This window comes from Mustela nivalis (assembly GCF_964662115.1).
Source record: "Mustela nivalis genome assembly, chromosome: 2".
Taxonomy (NCBI): domain Eukaryota; kingdom Metazoa; phylum Chordata; class Mammalia; order Carnivora; family Mustelidae; genus Mustela; species Mustela nivalis.
Genome location: NC_139021.1, coordinates 37,881,162 through 37,899,297, shown reverse-complemented (window position 1 = coordinate 37,899,297; position 18,136 = coordinate 37,881,162). Strand labels below are relative to the sequence as shown.

The 18,136-nt window shown below is 45.8% G+C and overlaps 1 protein-coding gene and 1 long non-coding RNA gene across 2 annotated transcripts in view; one reads left to right on the top strand and one right to left on the bottom strand.

Moving 5' to 3' along the window:
- LAPTM4B (lysosomal protein transmembrane 4 beta) overlaps positions 1 to 13,242 on the top strand; it is a 76,787-nt gene extending 63,545 nt beyond the window's left edge. The window contains exon 7 of the mRNA XM_082722806.1: positions 12,119 to 13,242. Within this exon, the coding sequence (XP_082578932.1) occupies positions 12,119 to 12,196 (78 nt within the window). The 3' untranslated portion in view covers positions 12,197 to 13,242. The remainder of the gene's footprint in view (positions 1 to 12,118) is intronic.
- LOC309860565 lies at positions 898 to 17,852 on the bottom strand. The gene is made up of 2 exons (XR_014309450.1): positions 17,541 to 17,852; positions 898 to 1,410 (listed from the first exon to the last, which is right to left on the bottom strand). It is a non-coding gene; the product is annotated as an uncharacterized lncRNA (long non-coding RNA).
- Positions 17,853 to 18,136: the final 284 nt, after the last annotated feature.

The window sequence follows — 18,136 nt, the reverse complement described above, 5'->3', positions numbered from 1 at the left end:
CGATTTCCAGAGTTAAGGTTCCTGTGAGGATGGCAGATGCTCAGGGTCTGATCAGGGCAACAGTTGAGATACTGTGAGGAAGAGGGGAAGGATTTGAGAGAGCTGGAGGAGGTAGAAATGAAAGGTGATCATTGAGGGGCTGTGGAGTGAGATGATTCTCAGGGGTATCTCTTGTGTATGACTGTACCTGAAACATAAAAACCCCTTACTCTGAGGCTAGGACAAGACCTTGGAAGTTACCTGGCCCAGCCACCTTCCGGTGTGCTGTCTCCACAGCTGTTGCTGCAGATGCCATCTACCTGAGGGCTGAATAATTCCAGTGATGCTCTGCTTTTTGCATCTCTTAACACCTCCCTGGTCCATGGCTTTGGGAACACAGCTTTTCCCCATACACTTGAGTAGCGGTTGCCATCTGCCAGGATCTAAGCTGGGTGCTTCATGTAAATGAGCTCATTTGGTCTCCCAAGATCCCTTGCAGAAGGTTCTCCTAATCCCTATACACAGGAGAGTGACCCCCGGTCACTTCACAAGATGAAATCTTAAAAAAAATAAAAAAAAAAGAAAATTTTCTGGGTATATATCTTTTTTTTTTTTTTAAAGATTTTATTTATTTATTTGACAGACAGAGATCACAAGTAGGCAGAGAGGCAGGCAGAGAGAGAGAGAGGGAAGCAGGCTCCCTGCTGGGCAGAGAGCCCGATGCAGGGCTCGATCTCAGGACCCTGAGATCATGACCTGAGCCGAAGGCAGAGGCCTTAACCCTCTGAGCCACCCAGGCGCCCCCTGGGTATATATCTTAATGAAGCAATAAGAAAAATGTATAAGGATGTTCGTGCAGCATCATTTTTAACAGCAAAAGTAAGTATCAAAGTGCATTGTCTAATAACTGGGGAGTGGTTTGGTAAAATAAGGGTCCATCCCCTTGACAGAATGCCTTTATTGTCATAGAAATTATTATGAACTACAGACGTAGTAATGGAAGAAAGGCTTGTGATGTTTTAAAAAGCGGAATACGGAAGTTTGTATTGCAATTAACAGCTGGGAAAAAACCAAGCTCGTAGGCACAAATTAGATTGTAATAGAAAATTAAACATTGATTCATTGGATGCTGGAAATCAAAGCAGGAGACATTTCTCCCTTTCCACTGATGTGAGGGAGGGAGGGGTGTGTGTAGGGAAGGGGGAACTGGGTAAAATGGGAAAGAAGCTGAGATGTGAGGCAGTGAGGAGTTCTACAGCTGCCTTGGCAGCCTCTGGAAGGAATGGTGTAGAATTGTTAAGGAGATGGCGCAGTAGGTGGCGTCGCACGTTCAGGCTGGGAGATCAGGCTGGGGGACCGCTGGGGAAGAAGCCGGGGTGTTTTCCAGAAGGTTCCCGTGGTGATGCATGCCAGCCATTTCTTCCATCTCCTCTGTAGTTAAATTAAGTATTTTTATTTTAGAAAAAAGTATAGGCTTTTAAAGATGTATTTATTTAGATACAGTTTTTTAAGCATTAGATACTTAAGTGCTCAGAAGGTTCTTAACGTTCAGTCTCAGCTGCTGTATTATTTTGGCATTTCCAGACCAAATACCTCGCTAGTGAGAGTTTTTGACCCAATTTGAACTATTTGAAGTATGAGTTCTATATTATGAGGATAATCTATAAAAGAACTTGAATTCTCTGCTGAGAATTAAGAGAAATAATGACTTCCTCCTATAATACCAAACAAGTATAATTTATAGTAGTTTTGCAGTGAATTGAGGATAAAATCCTCTGTCTTGGCTTTTGGAAATGATTCCGTTGGCTGGCAGGGCTCGGCAGGGGGATTTCTCACTAGAACCTCCTAAAATCTGCTTACCTCATCTCCTGGTGGGTTGGATTCACTGGATACAAGATGCCGCCAGTTGTAAATTGCACCATTATTTTAGATGCTGTCGATTACAAGGCAAAGCCTAAATTTAGATGTTCAAGTGTACAGAAACATGTACCTTAGATTTTTAAAAATGCAGTTATGTGTATGTCTTTACTTATTTATATTATTGGTGAGGATATTTTTCAAAGTTTGAAAATAGTTAAATCTAGATTCCTTAAAGATAACCCAGACTTTCTGTTTGTGATAACCCCGTGCCAAGTGCCCAAATGGTTATTTCAGTTAATTGTGAAGACTTGTGAGTCCACTATCTCCCCTTTGCTGTTAGGCATGCATAAAGGCAGCTCCTCTAAACAGGCAGGTGTGGTGTGACCAATTTAAGACAAGCATTAATTTAACGGCTGCCTGTTTTAAACAAGATACATTGTGGACTGTTACGGGGTTTAACAAATGGCGAAGAAGAGAACATTTTGACTTCCTGTGAGTAATAGAAATGGACCTTTGGAAGAGTTCCCTAAGTGCCTCTAAATGCTGAGGTGGTTGTAAGGCTGTGTAATTTCACATCTGACAGTAGCCTGTTTCCAAGGGCCAGATTCAGGGTAGTGCTTTCTTCCCTTAGAACAGGCAAAGGCGAACTTTCTCTATAAAGAGCCAGAGAGTCAATATTTTAGGCTTTGTGAGCCATATGGTGTCTGTCGTAACAACTCAGCCCTGCTGGTGTAGTGTGAGACCAGCTGTAGGTAATCCATACGTGAGTAAGTGTGGCTGTGTGCCCATCGAACTGCATTTATGGATGCTGAAATTAGAATTTTATGTAATTTTCACATATCACAAAGTGTTTTTTTTTTTTTTTCCTTTAAACCATTAAATGTTCAGAACTGTTCTTAGGTCGCAGGCCACATGAAAAACAGGTGCCAGGCCAGAGTTGGCCCACAGAGTTCAGAGACCTCTGCCTTAGTGGGAATTTCAGCCAAGTTTTCTAGGCATTTGTAGGACAACTATTTGAACCATCCCGAGGAATTTAATGGTCCTGGCTTTTGGCCTTGAAAGACCTCCGAGTTGAATTTTCCCCTCCTGCAAGTGAGTTGGCATAGAGCAGCCCCTAATCCTTTGGCTCTTGCAAAGGATATCTCTTTCCTGAGAAAGTTACAGTTCTCCCATATTTCTGATTTTGTCTATGGATTTGAATCAGGCTTATATTTAACAAACTATAGTAGAAAATGAATATAAGAATAATTTGCTTGTAAAACGGTCACTAAAATTTTGTAAGAGAGTAGTTAAAGCTGTTACATGCATTGTCATTCACTTTTTTACAAAGATTTGTTCCATAAATGGTGGTTTTAGTTTATTGTCAAAAAGAATAGTACATACTTCCTTTCTTCTCTCTCTCTCTCTCTCCTTCCCCTTCTGTTCTTTCTTGTTATATCCATCTCTGTGTCTAGCTATCCATTCATGTATGGAATGAAAACTATATCCCAGTTAATTTCCATTTTGGCTACTTCTGGGTCATTTTAACACTTGGAGTGTGTCCAGTAGTACAGGCCATCTCATCGTTCCATAAATGCGTGGAATAGAGTTGAGCCTCCGTGCATGCCTGTACTACTATCCACTAAGCACGTTGCTTAGACGGTTATGGCCCCTGTTTATAGATGGAAAAGTAAGGGTTTAAGAAGTTAAGTGGCGGGCCTGAGGCGTTGGAGCTGGGTTGGGTAGACCAAGATGGTCTCCACAGCCAGGCTCTCAGCCACTACCCCTGTGGGCGCCAGGCTTCTTGATACGGTGGCAAAGAGGAAGAAAAGAGTGTGTGTGTGGGACTGTCTTATGACTGGACACCGGCTGAGAAGGTCCTCCCTTCCCCATGGAAGAGAACTTCTGTTCATCAGCTTCCTCCACTAGCAGATAACCTGTCCACTGGTTCAGGCCTCGTCCGTTTCGGTTAGTGTGGTGTCCTCAGTGCCCACACACAATGGGACCCACGCTCATTGACGAAATGAACCAAAGTATTTAACAAATCGTCTGTCTCGCTCTCTTCTTGATCGCTGTCGGAGGAAATCGCTTAGGTTATGTGAACTAGATCAGCTCTGAGCCCGTACCCCCAACCACCCAGCCAGCAGTCATCCCGAGAGAGCACTCTGTGGGGCTCACTCCATTTCTTCCTCGTCGCCGTGGCCAGTGAGCTGGGAGTCCTCTCTCAACTTGTCAACTTGTTTAGTCTCTTAGGTCTTTTCGGCTCTGTTTTCTCTTCCGTTTTTTTTTTCTCTCCGTTGCTGCCAGATCGATCTAAATCATAAACCTGATTTGTCAACCCCTTATTTAAAAGTCTTTGGGGGTTCTGCCATTTCTTAACTGTAGCATTTCTTAGTGGTGATGTCCCCCACTTTGCTATGTAGATGGCCTTTGTGACTCGTGGGATAATACTTAAAATAAGTTTACCAGTGGTTTTATGTTGGGTTTTTTTTTTTTTTTTTCGCCTTCTTGGTATATAGGAACAGATCTAGGATTACCCCTAATATCCGTCTCAGCTGCTTGCGTTAAAAATTTTTCTTAAAACGAGAGGAGGGAGCAGAATTGTAACTTTGTCCTGCCAACTCTCTCTTACTTGTGAGGCAGCTTCGAGGGACTGTTCATGGATATGTTGTGGCTGTGCTTTCATGAATACCGGACCCCTTGTTTCCCACCCTGTAGCTCCCCAAAGAAGACAGCACAAGAGAAGTCTCCATTCCCAGTGGTATTGTCTGTAGTTTTTCATATTTTGTGGGTAGAAAAGGGCAGTTGATTTTGTAAACAGAATCTGTGTATGACCACAGAGGAGAGTTCTCTCACATGAGAACGTTACCAAAGTTCCCAAAGGTCCCCCACAGCCCCCCAAAATGGTGAGGACCACTGGCTTCTGTGAAAGAAGGGGCCACTTTTCTTTTCTGTCCCTGCTTACAAGACCAGCTGGAATCATGCCCGTTGTTCCAGGCTCATCTCTGTAATGCCACTAAGGTTCTTAGCTCTCCAGACAGCAGACTGCCTACACCTTGACCTGGGTGCCTTGGTCTTTCATGACGCACAGTTTGCGTGTGCCTTCCCCACCCCCCCTGGCTTGAGTGCGCTGCTAGGCTGACACAGGGCACCCTACTCCATGTTAGGTGTGTTAACTCCCTTAGATCCTTAAACGCCGCTTGGAAGGAAGCCTGTGATGGTCTTCATTTTACAGATATGCAAACTGCAATTCAGGCAGATTCAGTAACGGAGGACCATAAATCACAGAAGACCTTTGAACTGAGGTCTTGTGTTTGACTGCCCACCACCATATTACCTCTAGAATTTGATCATGGCCACACATCTGCTGAGTGATAGAACTTAGATTTGAACACGCTTGTGACCACGAACCAGTTCTGAGAAAGGGATATGGAAATATAAGACTCTCACCTTCTAGAAACTTTTTGAAGAGGAGAAAGGTAAATGTATATTAGACGGTTAATAGTATAGAATTATCAATAATTTAGTTGATAAATTACATAAGTGCTTCAGGAAAGTGATTTTATGTCTTGAGTTCAGAGGGCTATGTTATAATGACTGCCATTTCCAGTGTGATTCTTGGGACTTTTTTTTTTTTTTTTAAAGATTTTATTTATTTGACAGAGGTCACAAGTAGGCAGAGAGGCAGGCAGAGAGAGACGGGGGAAGCAGGCTCCCCGCTGAGCAGAGAGCCCGATGCAGGGCACGATCCCAGGACCCTGAGATCATGACCCGAGTCGAAGGCAGAGGCTTTAAACCATTGAGCCACCCAGGACTTCTTAGAACTTCTTCAATCTACAAGGAATCTGGAAATCTGTCATCATAGTGTTTTTGTTCCAAGAATTTACTGTCCTGTAATTGTGTGGCATGAAGATGGGGAGAAGAGTGTTGTCGAGGCTGGACTGTTTCAGATCTCTGTCTTAGAAGTGAACCTAACTTGGGCCGTGGGTTGTTTGGGTTTATATGGAGCAACGTGAGAAAGAAAAGCATTCCAGGAGAGAAAAATCAGGAGCCGGAGTGGGATTGGTAATGAGGTGCTATGCCTGGGAGGTCTGGGAGTAGATCTGGTCGGGTAGAGGCAGATACTGGGCTGAGCAGTTGGGTAGGACAGATGAGGGTATGAGCAGCACAGAGGGTGTGGTAGTAAGTGAGGGAATTGCTCATTTTCCCATCGCACACGTGTATCCGTGGGGCTACTTCTGGGCACCATAGTTCTCTAGTTCCCACCGGTGCACAGGGTGTTCTGCATTGTGCTTTAGTGTGGAGTTGGGAGCTCAGAGGACCGGAGAAGACTCTCAGGCAGGGGTGCGGCGGGTCCTGATCACCGTCTCCAGGCGAGCACGTTTCACCGGAGATACTAACTTCAGCCCACACCACATTCCCCTGTTGCTTTGTTTGTGTCTATACTGCACGGGGTCCAGACCCTGCCACCCTTCTCTTGCCTTTGAGAGTCACAAACCTGGCAAGTTGGCTCATCTACAGGCCCCTGCAGAAGCTCCTGTCATGCCCACGGCTCGCCTGCCAGCCAGCGAGGCAAAAGGAGCGATGTGGCCCTCAGCCTGCCCCCATCTTCAGGTTGAAAGTTGCCCCTGGATGACGGACGTCCTCTTCCCTTTAACACTGCTACGAGTACTCTTTCAGTTTTTTAAGTTAGTAGTCGTCATCTGTGTTGTCAATGTGGTATTTCATGTGCATAACTAGAGCTCATGGCATTGAAAGACTGATTTCTCCCTAATTGCCCTGCCTGTCTCTTACCTCTCACCCCAGCAGTGAGCATCGCTCACTTCCTTTTCCTGTTTCTTCTAGTGTTTGCCTCTATTTTATCTTATTATTTTATTTTATTTGTTTTTAAAATTTTATTTATTTGACAGAGAAACAGTGAGAGGGGGAATACAAGCAGGGCGAGTGGGAGAGGGAGATGCAGGCTCCCTGCCGAGCAGGAAGCCCAATGAGGGGGTCAGTCCCAGGACCCTGGGATTGCGACCTGAGCTGAAGGCAGACATGTAAACGGCTGAGCCACCCAGGCGCCCCTTGCCTCTCTATTTAAAAAAATAATGTCTACATTGCTATTCGATGATCTGTTCAAGATCTTTTTGACTGCTTATTGTTGAACAGGATTTTACTCTCCTCATGTTCTCCGCTTCCCTTGTCCTTCTCCTATCATACCAGATTCTCCGGTGCTGTCTTCAGTGTTTACCTTCGACAAGGCACATATGTATGGCTCGGTGCAGAGCTCCGGGATAGACATTCTCTTACATGGTGTTGGATTTTCCCCAGCAAACATTTGCCTTGTTTTTTTAGCTGCCAAGTTTTTTACCTGTTACCTAAGTCCCCATCCTGTCTCTGTAGCTATGAGATCTGCCAACTATCTACTAACACTGACTCTCTCAGATCTGTCAGTTCTCCTTTCCTAGGGCTTCTCCTTCCCTAACCCAGGGTAGACGAGATGGCACACAGCTGTCATCCGGGTCACTGGTTTCATTTTAACGTACCACTTGTTAGGGTGCAGGCCAGCAAGCTGACTTCAGGTGCCATTTCCCACGTGCCTCTTCTGACCCCCGGTTTTGGACCTCCGAATCTCCAGGGATGGTTCTTTGAGAATCTGATGAAAGCTCTGAACACTCTTCCCGGGAAATAATTGCACAAACACAAAATTTGGCCTGTTGTCTTGTGAATGTCTGAAGACATTTGTGTAACTTACATGGAACAATTTGGATGATGTCATCTTAGCAACTATAGAGTTCCAAATAAGCCTTCGCCTTCATTGTGCCTAAGCTCTAATAGCATAAGTCCAACTTTAACCATAGTATCCAAAAATCTCCCATTTTTACCAATAAATAGTTCTTTTCTCTTGAGCATTTTTATCATTTCTTAGTATTTGATGGAATGAATTTGTTTTCCAAGCTTTAATCACTGGTGGATGTATGGCCAGCTGGAATCGCTTCTCTGTTACATTTTGCAACCTTTGATATTAATTTCTTTCTCCCTCCAACTGTTCTATATATCGATGTAGCTAGGAAAATGAAGTTTGCTCTGGTAACACTCTGAGTATTTGTTGAGTTGAATTGAAATGACTGAGGAGTTGCCTTTCCCACAAGCACACTGTAACCGAGCAAGAGAACTCCCAGTTAAAGAGACACTCCAGACAGAGTCTAATCTTCCTAATGAACCGCTGCCTTCTGGGGTCATTGGCAAGAGGGATTTTTCCATCTGCAAGGAATAAAGTTACACTTTCACACAGTCACTCCATGGTTGAGCTCCTATTAAGACAGACTGCAAGGGATGGTACTTAGATTAGAATTTCATTGTGAATATTGCTTCAAGTAAAGTGGTCTGTGGCTGAGATTTGTAATGTGTCTTTGTTTGCCGACTCACTGAGTAGCTGCCACGTACCAGACAGTGACTTCCTTTTGCAGTAGGCTGTGACCTATATTCTTAGTCCTGAGAGATTACTTTTTAGCCATTCATTATGAATGACTAAATTTTCGAAATGTGGAAGATGGAGTTTAAATGCCAACTTCTAAAAATGTCAGAATAATCGGATATCAACCAGTTTTGTTGTATGGCATCTTAACTAGCATGTTCTGTCTTAATTGACCCTAGTGCAGTTTTCTCGGATTTCCAAGTACTTCATTGATCTTAGTAGAAAAGGACAAGAGGAAGTGTTTCCAGTCAGTATCGACAGCCTATAATAGAGGAAGTATGGTGGCCCTGATGGCACCAACCCCTTCCTTGAAATTGTCAATAATATTAACATCATTTATATTTTAAAAAGATGACGTCGTTTCAGAATGTAAAACTTATACTCCATTTGGACAACTGTCAATGAAAAGAGCATGAGGTACTGTGTGAAGACGGTTCTTCGGGCTGCATTTAGTATGTGGTGGTGAGGAAGCGGAGACAGGTGAGGCAGTCACAAGCCCTGGTGAAAGGACAGACTCTTCTGTCTGTACGATGCCATACACCAGGCATCTTGACTTTGGGTAAAGAGTCCGAGGCTGTAGGATCTTTGAGACAAAAGCCAATATTGGGATATTAAAATTCCGACATAAAGTGAAACTTTAAAACAAGTTTAAAGGGGCGCCTGTAGGGGTGCCTGGATGGCTCAGTTGGTTAAGCATCTGCCCTCAGCTCTGGTGATGATCCCAGGGTCCTGGGATGGAGCCTTGTGTCCAGCGGGGAGCCTGCCTGTCCCTCTCCCTCTAGGCCCACCCCCACTTGTGCCCACTCCCGCTTTGCATGTTACCTCCCTCTCTCTCCAATACTTTTATAAATAATTAAAACAAGTTTGAAGATAAATTGCAAGAAGCAGTGACAAACTACCTAACTCACTGTGAACCCATTTTGACAAAAGGCAAAGCCTGGGTGGCTCAGTTGGTGAAGTGACTGCCTTCAGCTTGGGTCATGATCCTGGAGTCCTGGGATTGAGTCCCTGCTCAGTGGGGAGCCTGCTTCTCCCTCTGACCCTCCCCCCTTCTTGTGCTCTCTCTCCCTCTCTTTCTCTCTCTCAAATAAATAAAATCTTAAAAAAAGGCAAAGTTACAGTACTTCTTTTTCTTTTTAAAAAAGTCGTGTTTAATCTTTTGTGTACATTTTGCAGAATCTTGAGTGTTGCATTTTGCTGGGGAAAGAGAATAAATTGGATGCAGCGGCTGATTTCACTCCCTTTTAAGTAGCTCCGCTGTATTTGAGGGTAATCTCTCCAAGGGTAATCGTAGATATGAATCAGGTAATTGTTTAATGAGGCTGAGGAGCATAGTGCTGGAGCTCAGTCATGCAAAATTTAGTATTTCTAGTTTCGCTCACAGCTGTGCTGCTGGCTGTAAGTTACCGTATCTAACGCGCGCGCGCGCATACATACACACACACACACACACACACACAAACATACACAAACGCCAGTGTGCAGACTCAGGGAAGGAAGCTGTGGCTTTATTGTAGAGAATGCTGCTGCCACACACTGGGTGAAGGGCCTTTGGGTGGAAGATGGGGCTCTGTTCATGCTCTGACCCCCGCCCCCTCTCACTGGGGTCCCAGCAGGCGCTCTGCCTTCAGACTGCCCAGCCTTGGCTGTGTGCTCACCTGTCTACCCGCAGCGCCGCCTCGCCTTTCTTGGCCTTATCCCTCTTCTCCAGACGCCTAAAGTGTTCCCTATGTGTTCTTTGATGTCTTGTTCACACCCACGCATTGATCATGCCCGATTTTACGGCTTCGCCTCTGGTCCTCTGTTAATCATTCTTTCTGCAGTTTACTCTGTTCCAATGACTGGGTGGTTTCTGTCTCCTAATTGGACCCTTACCGGTGCCAGCGTCCTCTGCCTGCAATGCCAGGCTGCACTTGGCAGTCGTGTGCACGTACAGTGTCCCATGGCCAGCCCAGGCGATGCTTCACTCATTCATTCCACCAGCATCGGAGTTCTGTGCCCAGTACGCACTGGGCCTGACTCTGGCGTTAAGAAAGACTGGGCTTCAGCTCAGCAGGGGCTCCGAGACTGGGAGAAGAGGAAAAGTCGTCAAGTGGGTTAAAGTAGAGAGGTAGGAGTGGGTGTGTGTCTGTGTCTGGTATTGCTGGGAATAGCGGATGACAAAAACTTAGAACAAAAAACTTCAAACGTGAGTGAGTACCTCTGGAAGCTAAAAGGATAAATAAATGAAAACGCAAACATTGATAAATGTTTACCGTTTTCAGTGTAAGTGATCTCCATAATTTTGTTCTTTTCCATTTGTGAATGTTCTTTGTCTTCGCACAAAGCATTGGAAGTGGGTAAGGTTTTCATTTATCTCATCTCTGAATGCCTGAGGGCAGGGACTGTCCTTTCTCTTAATTACCTTGTACCCACAGTGCCTGCTGTCTAGTAGGTGCCTAGTAAATGGTAGTTGACTATACTACTAGGCTGATGATACTGAGTTCAAATGCCCCAGTTGGTTTTTTACTACAGAATTAGTCGGTGTTTCCTTACGTTGCCAGTTCATGAACCATTCCAGGCACTTGTTTTTGTACTCGAGATGTGAACAGGAAGGTTGTCAGTCAGCACAAGTGCTGTTCCTCTTGAGCCATTTACGGATCGTATCGCCCATCTCAGGTGTGCGTCGAGCAGTGTTAACTACTCTGTAGACCTCCAAATCTTTGGCATCCTTGTATTACAGGTGTAGAAATGGAGGTGAAGTTAATTACTCGAGGCTCTGCTGAGAAAAGGTGGCCGATCTCCCCATGAGTGGTTCCCATGGTCAGTCAGGTGCCCACCCTCTTCGTGTGCACACGTAGGCATCTCCCAGAAGCCTTTCTCCTTTCAAAAGACAGTTGCTTCCTTTCTAGTCCTAGAGACACAGCCCTTTGGCCCTGCAGGTACTTTGACATCCAGGCTCATGTGAGCAGGGTTAGAAAACCTAGAAGGGGCCAGAAGTCTCTTCCCACTTTCTCCTTTAAAAAGTCGTCTTGGGGGACGCCTGGGTGGCTCAGTTGGTTAAGCAGCTGCCTTAGGCTCAGGTCATGATCCCAGCATCCTGGCATCGAGTCCCACATCGGGCTCCTTGCTCGGCGGGGAGCCTGCTTCTCCCTCTGCCTCTGCAGCCACTCTGCCTGCCTGTGCGCTTGCTCGCTCTCTCTCTCTCTGGCAAATAAATAAAATCTTATGTAGCCATTCATCAATTGATAGATGTTTTATTTTTTTATTTTTTTTAAAAGATTTTTATTTATTTATTTATTTGACACAGAGAGAGAGAGAGAGAGATCACAAGTAGGCAGAGAGAGGAGGAAGCAGGCTCCCCGCTGAGCAGAGAGCCCGATGCGGGACTCGATCCCAGGACCCCGAGATAATGACCTGAGCCGAAGGCAGCGGCTCAACCCACTGAGCCACCCAGGCGCCCTGATGGATATTTAAAAAAAAAAAAAAAAAAAAAAAAGAAAGTCGTCGTCGTCGTCTCGGGGCACCTGGCCGGCTCAGTCGGCTAAATGTCTGCCTTCAGCTTAGGTCGTGATCCCAGGGTTCTGGGATCGAATCCAGCATCGGACTGCCTGCTTCACACTCAACTCCTCCCTGCTCGTTTTCTGTCTCTTTCTTGCAAATAAATAAATAAAATCTTAAAAAAAAAAAAAATGAACAAAAACGTCTCCTGGAAGTGTGGCCACTTGCTGGCGAGTTGAAATTTGGCACAGGTGATGACCAGCATTCCGTTCCGTGAGAGTCCCGTTGCCGTGAGAGCTCGGGAGCGGGGGTGCACGTGTGCGCGCTAACCCGGGCGTCTGCTGTGTGTCTTCTCAGGTGCTGTTACCGCCGTGCGATGACACCGCTGTGAATGGGGCTGCCAAGGAGCCGCCGCCCCCTTACGTGTCTGCCTGAGCCCGCGAGCGCGGCGGGACTGAGCACAGCGACTTCAGTTCCGGACGTCGGAGCAATAGTCCTTTTGTTTCTCTTCTGGGATGAGCTCTCTGAGCTTCGTTGTTGCTGAAATGCTCCAGTTTTAAAATGTAGACGTTAAGTGAAACCCTCTTTAGTTTTAAGCATACACTGTGGCTAGAGCACGTGGATGGACTCAGTGTAGAGTCCTCTGGAGGGCGGCGCGCTGGGCTTCCGGCGTCCTCCCCGGGGTTCCCTTCCCAGCAGTCGGGATGAGCCCCCCGCGTCAGAGGCCGGGAGTTCATCATCACACCTTCCCTTTGTGTTCCTTCTGTTAAGAGAGTGTAAAATAAAATGAGAATTAGATGATGCTTTTCTTAAGCCAGTGTTGGAGCAAACCCTTCACACCTTACAGAGCACGCGTGTCCATTGTGTGATTATTGCTCTAATGACGGAGTAGGTGTCCCTGTCTATATAAATAAAACGAGAATTTCCTGAAGATTCTTTAGGACTTAAATTCAGTGGCAGTTTTGTATTTGCTGTTCAAGGATTCTGTCTGCGGGCGAAATTGAGACCTTTCAACAATTCCAGGCAGTGACTCACAGCCGCTCTCTGACGGCTGGTCTTAAACACCCACAGCTGGGGTCACGGATAGGCGGGTCTCACCTGTGTCACCGGAGAGGAGCTGATGCGTTTAGTACCACTTGGTGCTCCCTTTCTGCTAGTTTATCATGCCCACCCTAGTCACTAAGGATTTATTTGCCTAAGAGTATGAAAAAAGATTTTCTTCTAATCTTCTTGCAAGGTATAGCATGCTATTTTGAAATTCCGAGTATGCCCAGTCATCTGTTCAAATGTAAAACGGTCTTCAGAGAAATGAGGGGAAGGGTGCTTTTCTTGTGGAATGTTCTTACGCAACTACCGAATTTCAAGGAAGTTTTATATATTCAAATGTGCAAAAGTCACAGCTCTCCTGGTTTTCATTGTTTTATTCATTGTTGAGTGTGCTGTAAATGAAGGCTTTGCAATTAAAGTGAGATTTGCCCACATCTGAGAAAGTAACCTTTTGATTTTGTGGTGATCGTGCTTAGGGACCTTTCCCACTCACATGTGGCCATGCAGACACAGTTTGGCCCAAGGAAGCACCTTTACAACTTGTTTCTCTCTCTCTCTCTCTCTCTCACACACACACACACATTTGTGAGTGTGTGTAATTTTTTTTTTTTTTAAATAGAATGAATCTTTTTTTTTTTTTAAGATTTTATTTATTTATCAGAGAGAGAGGGAGAGAGCGAGCACAGGCAGACAGAATGGCAGACAGAGGCAGAGGGAGAAGCAGGCTCCCTGCTGAGCAAGGAGCCCGATGTGGGACTCGATCCCAGGATGCTGGGATCATGACCTGAGCCGAAGGCAGCTGCTTAACCAACTGAGCCACCCAGGCGTCCCTGTGTGTGTAATTTTTTACCCCCTGTTTCATTGCTGATAAAACCAGAGCATCTCAGGCCAAGAGAAATGGAGCCCAACAGACCTAAGCTGCTCACACTTCCAAACCCCACCCCTGCCAGGCTCGGTGTGCTCAGCTGTTTTGCATACGGTTGCTTTATGTCCATGGTGTACTGTTTTTTTTTTTTTTTTTAATTTTATTTTTTTAAAATAAACATATAATGTATTTTTATCCCCAGGGGTACGGGTCTGTGCATGGTGTACTTTTAATAAGCAGTTCAGACTTGACTCCATTCCGAGGGAGATCAAATAGAGGAGATAGGAGGGGGGGACTTTTGAACCCCTGAGACTCAGCCTCAGTGATTTCTTTTGGTGTATCTCATTAGTATTCTTTATAGACTCAGCCTAAGAAATTCTCTTCCTGGAAGCTTTGTGCCCTTAAGAGTCGCAGTAAGTTAATCATATTAAGAGCTGTTGGGAATGGAAAAGGCCTCTCGGACTGTTTCCCTGATCTCTGGAAGGCTCATAGGACATCACAGTTGCTTGCATGGACCTCCCTGTGATTTTCCAGCCCTCTGCCTGCTAATTTCTGTGTTCCAGAAAATGGCACATGGTTAAGTAGAAGTGTTGATTTTGAGTCTGGGGGCCGTCCTCTGAGGGAGTATTGTTTGTGTTATGCTCAGAGCACACCACAAGACACCAGGATATCCTGTCACTCTCAGATGTCCCATCTGGAACTGGTGAAGCAGCCTTTCCCAGGCTGTGCGGGAAGGCCGAATCTGTAGTTCCTCTGAGTGACGACCTGTCCTCTTAGCTCCCCTGTGAGGTGGTGGTGTTTGGAGCCCATTCCATGACTCAGCAGTTTACTCTGTCTTTATCTCATTGCCAGTCCAGTTAAATACTTCTCTTAAAATTATTTTACTATTTTAAAAAAATTTATTTATATTTTTTGACGGCACAAGTAGGCAACGCGGCAGGCAGAGGGAGAAGCGGGCTTCCCGAGGAGCGGGGGGGCCTGATGGGGGGCTCAATCCCAGAACTCTGGGATGGTGACCTGAGCCGAAGACAGACGCTTAACCGACTGAACCACCGAGGTGCCCCTCTTAAATGTTATTTATTTGACAGAGATCACAAGTAGGCAGAGAGGCAGGCAGAGAGAGAGGAAGCAGGCTCCCCGCCGAGCAGAGAGCCCGATGCGGGGCTCAGTCCCAGGACCTCGAGATCATGAGATCATGACCTGAGCCGAAGGCAGAGGCTTTAACCCACTGAGCCACCCAGGCACCCCTTTAATGTATTTTAAATCCAACTTTAATATTTGACCCTCTTCCTCTGTTTGCTGTATACAGTCATTCCCTCCTTTGTCTGCATGCCGGTATGCCTCTCGGTCACTCTACTGATGAGAGCACCTCAGCCTTTTTCATCTTGACCATCCTCTGGAGATCCTTATGACTAGATACTGGATGTTCAGCCCGGCGCCCAAAGGTGTGCCAGTGGACCCACCAAGAGGCAGCCCATGTGGGAGATTTTGGGGTCTGTTACCTGGGCCAGAGAGAACAGGAAGTGGGACACCTTTTGCCTGAGATGTGATCTGTCACCCTAGAAACCGAGCTTCTATTGAACAAGCTGGGCAGATTCCCAGAATGCCCAGTCCTATGGAAGAGTTTTAAGACCAACAGACTCCCCCACCCCTTCCTGTACCTTCTTCCAACACAAAACCTCATGGCAGGATCTCCTCCACGTCTGGTCTCCTCGTCCCTTCCCCCCAGCCCCCGCCCGGGTCTTACTAACCCCCTGAGAATGTAAAGAACCTTCCCTCTCCTCGCCTTTTTTGCTCCACTTTTTTTTTTTTTTTTTAATTACTCCATCTGTTCTGGCCCTAAATATTTTAAGTTTGCTGACCCAAACCACACCTCATTTTATGTGTCTTTTCACTCTCAGTTCGTTCATCAACAATAACTTCTTAGCAATGATCTCACTAGACCATCTGTATAGACACTGTCACCATTAGAGTTGTTTTCTCCATGGAGCAATGTATTGTCTTTGAAATATTCATCCTTGGAGAATAAAACCCTGCTGTGCAAACTGAGCGTTTGTGATCAAGGAAAACTAATGAGACTGTGAAAATAGTTCCCATTTCTTGAAAAACGTGTAGCTTTCACAACCCATCTAGAAACGGACTTAAATATCATTAAATAATATTGCTGCTCATTACATAGGCAGTCACTAATGGTCTGGAGGGGAGAGGGCAGGTATCTTTGCCAGACTATCAAAAGAGCTGCACAAGGGGACTGCCAGCATCAAATACGGGCTCAGCCCTCCCCGGGCTGCCACCTTCAGACCTAACATGTATCAAACACAGAGCCAGAACCTAGAGCCGTGTAAAATGGGTTTTTTGGCACCTCGGAGTGGAAGGGAAGGAAAAGGGCTTTGCAAGGATGTCTCCACACCCATGGAATTCACTTAAAAGTGTCTCTGCACACTAGCCAAGTTTTCTGCCAAATGACGAGTATGGAAGCCAACCAGATCGGTGACCTTCCCAGAAGCCCACGCACGCCTTTTGCTGACTGTAGCACCCAGACATCAGAAGAGGGAAGCTGTCGTTGGCCAACCTAGGAAAAAAATCACATCAAGGCAGCCGTCTTAGCACTCTCCCCTCATCAATGTGATCCTAATTAGCAAGAGCAGTTGCTGCTCCAGAACCCGGGGTTGGACTTAAAACAGAGTAATGGACTCAGGCTTGCTTGTTTTAGCCCAGCTCAAACTTAACACATGCTTTTTAAAAAGTCATTACAGTACACACACAGTTTTTATTAAGTGAGCGTATTAAGATGGGAACCTCTTTGGCTCAGCAAATAAAAGTATAACCTCTCTTCTTTGGTGTATGTCAAGACACCTGGGGTCTGTTTCTCCAACAGAGCAAAGCGAGTTTGGAAGAGCACAGGGTGAGCCCAGTGGACTGGACATGGCTCGCCAGCGTGGTGGCTTTGAGCCACAGTTCTTCCAGGAAAGGCCCAGACTAGACGGGTCTTCATCTTGTCTGCCCCTTACTAGTCCCACATGTGGTGTGGCATCTCAGCAACCCCTGTGCCTACTCAGAGCTTGGAAAGTCCTAAGTTCCCTGATTGCTGGAATCCTAGATACGGGACATCCAACTTGAAGAGCCCATAATGCTTCCACCTGTGGCCTCCACCTGCAGGAGCCCCCAGCTGTGGTAAGAACAAACGCAACAAATGGATCTGCTCTCCGTGCCACCAGCCCCAGCACAAAGGACTCTCTGCTCTGTGTGGTGGCCTGTGTGAGATGTGGCTTTTCACCCAGTATTCATTTTAGCCAAAGGAATGTATTTGTAATTATTCTTTGTCAACTGTTTTACTTTCACTGGATGTTTCTTTAGTTTAAATTAAGTCCTTTTATTTATTTATTTATTTATTTATTTAATTTATTTTTAAGAAAGATTTTATTTATTTGACTGACCAAGAGAGGGAACACAAGCATGGGAATCGGGAGAGGGAGAAGCAGGCTTACCGCCTAACAGGGAGCCCAACATGGGGCTCGATCCAGGACTCTGGGATCATGACCTGAGCCGAAGGCAGATGCTTAATGACTGAGCCACCCAGGTGCCCCAAGTTAAGTCCTTTTAAAATTAACATCTTTCGAGTCCCACATCGGGCTCTCTGCTCAGCAGGGAGCCTGCTTCCCTTCCTCTCTCTGCAGGCTCTCTCTCTGTCAAATAAATAAATCTTAAGGAAAAAAAAAATTAACATCTTTCCTACGTAGAGCTCCCTTTAATAAATAATGGGCTCAGCTCTAGCCCTGCTTTTGTCCTGCTCTGTCTTCTCTATCTCGGTGGCTTACTGACATGTCCTATTCATTGTACCCCAAATAGAAAATTGGCGCCTCTCACCTCAAATCTGTTCCTGTTGACTTGCGTTTCAGCTGGTGGCCTCCCCATCCTCCCAGCCATCCTTCTAGTCATGCCACTTGGAGCGAAATCACTGGTCCTCTGTCTTGTTCTTCTTTTTCCCTTTCCCCATATCTGATCAGTCTCCAGCCCTGTGGTTTCCACCTTTAGATCAGGTGAAACCACGTGTACCACTTCCTGAGCCCCTCCAGTGTGCCTTCCGTTCTGCTGAGCACTGCGCATGTACAAACTTCATCTGCATAGTACAGAGGAGGGAAGGAGACTTCTAAAGGAAGGAAACCGGTCCGAAGTCACACCAGTTACTGGCAGAGCCAGGGTTTAGATGCCAATTAAGGCCATGTGAGTGGGTGTTGGTATTTAAGACATCTAGAATCCCAGAATCCTGTATATGCCTCTCACTTCTTACTAACAACGGCTGACTTCCAGTTATTAAAATGAATGCATTCCAAGAAGGCAAACATGTCATGCAAAGCCATGTGAGCTCTGTAAACTTGGGGTGGACCTTTGTCTTGAGGTTTGCATTACGTAAGTAAAGCTGTCAGTTTCCTATTTAACTGGACTGGAAAGTGTTCTGCAAA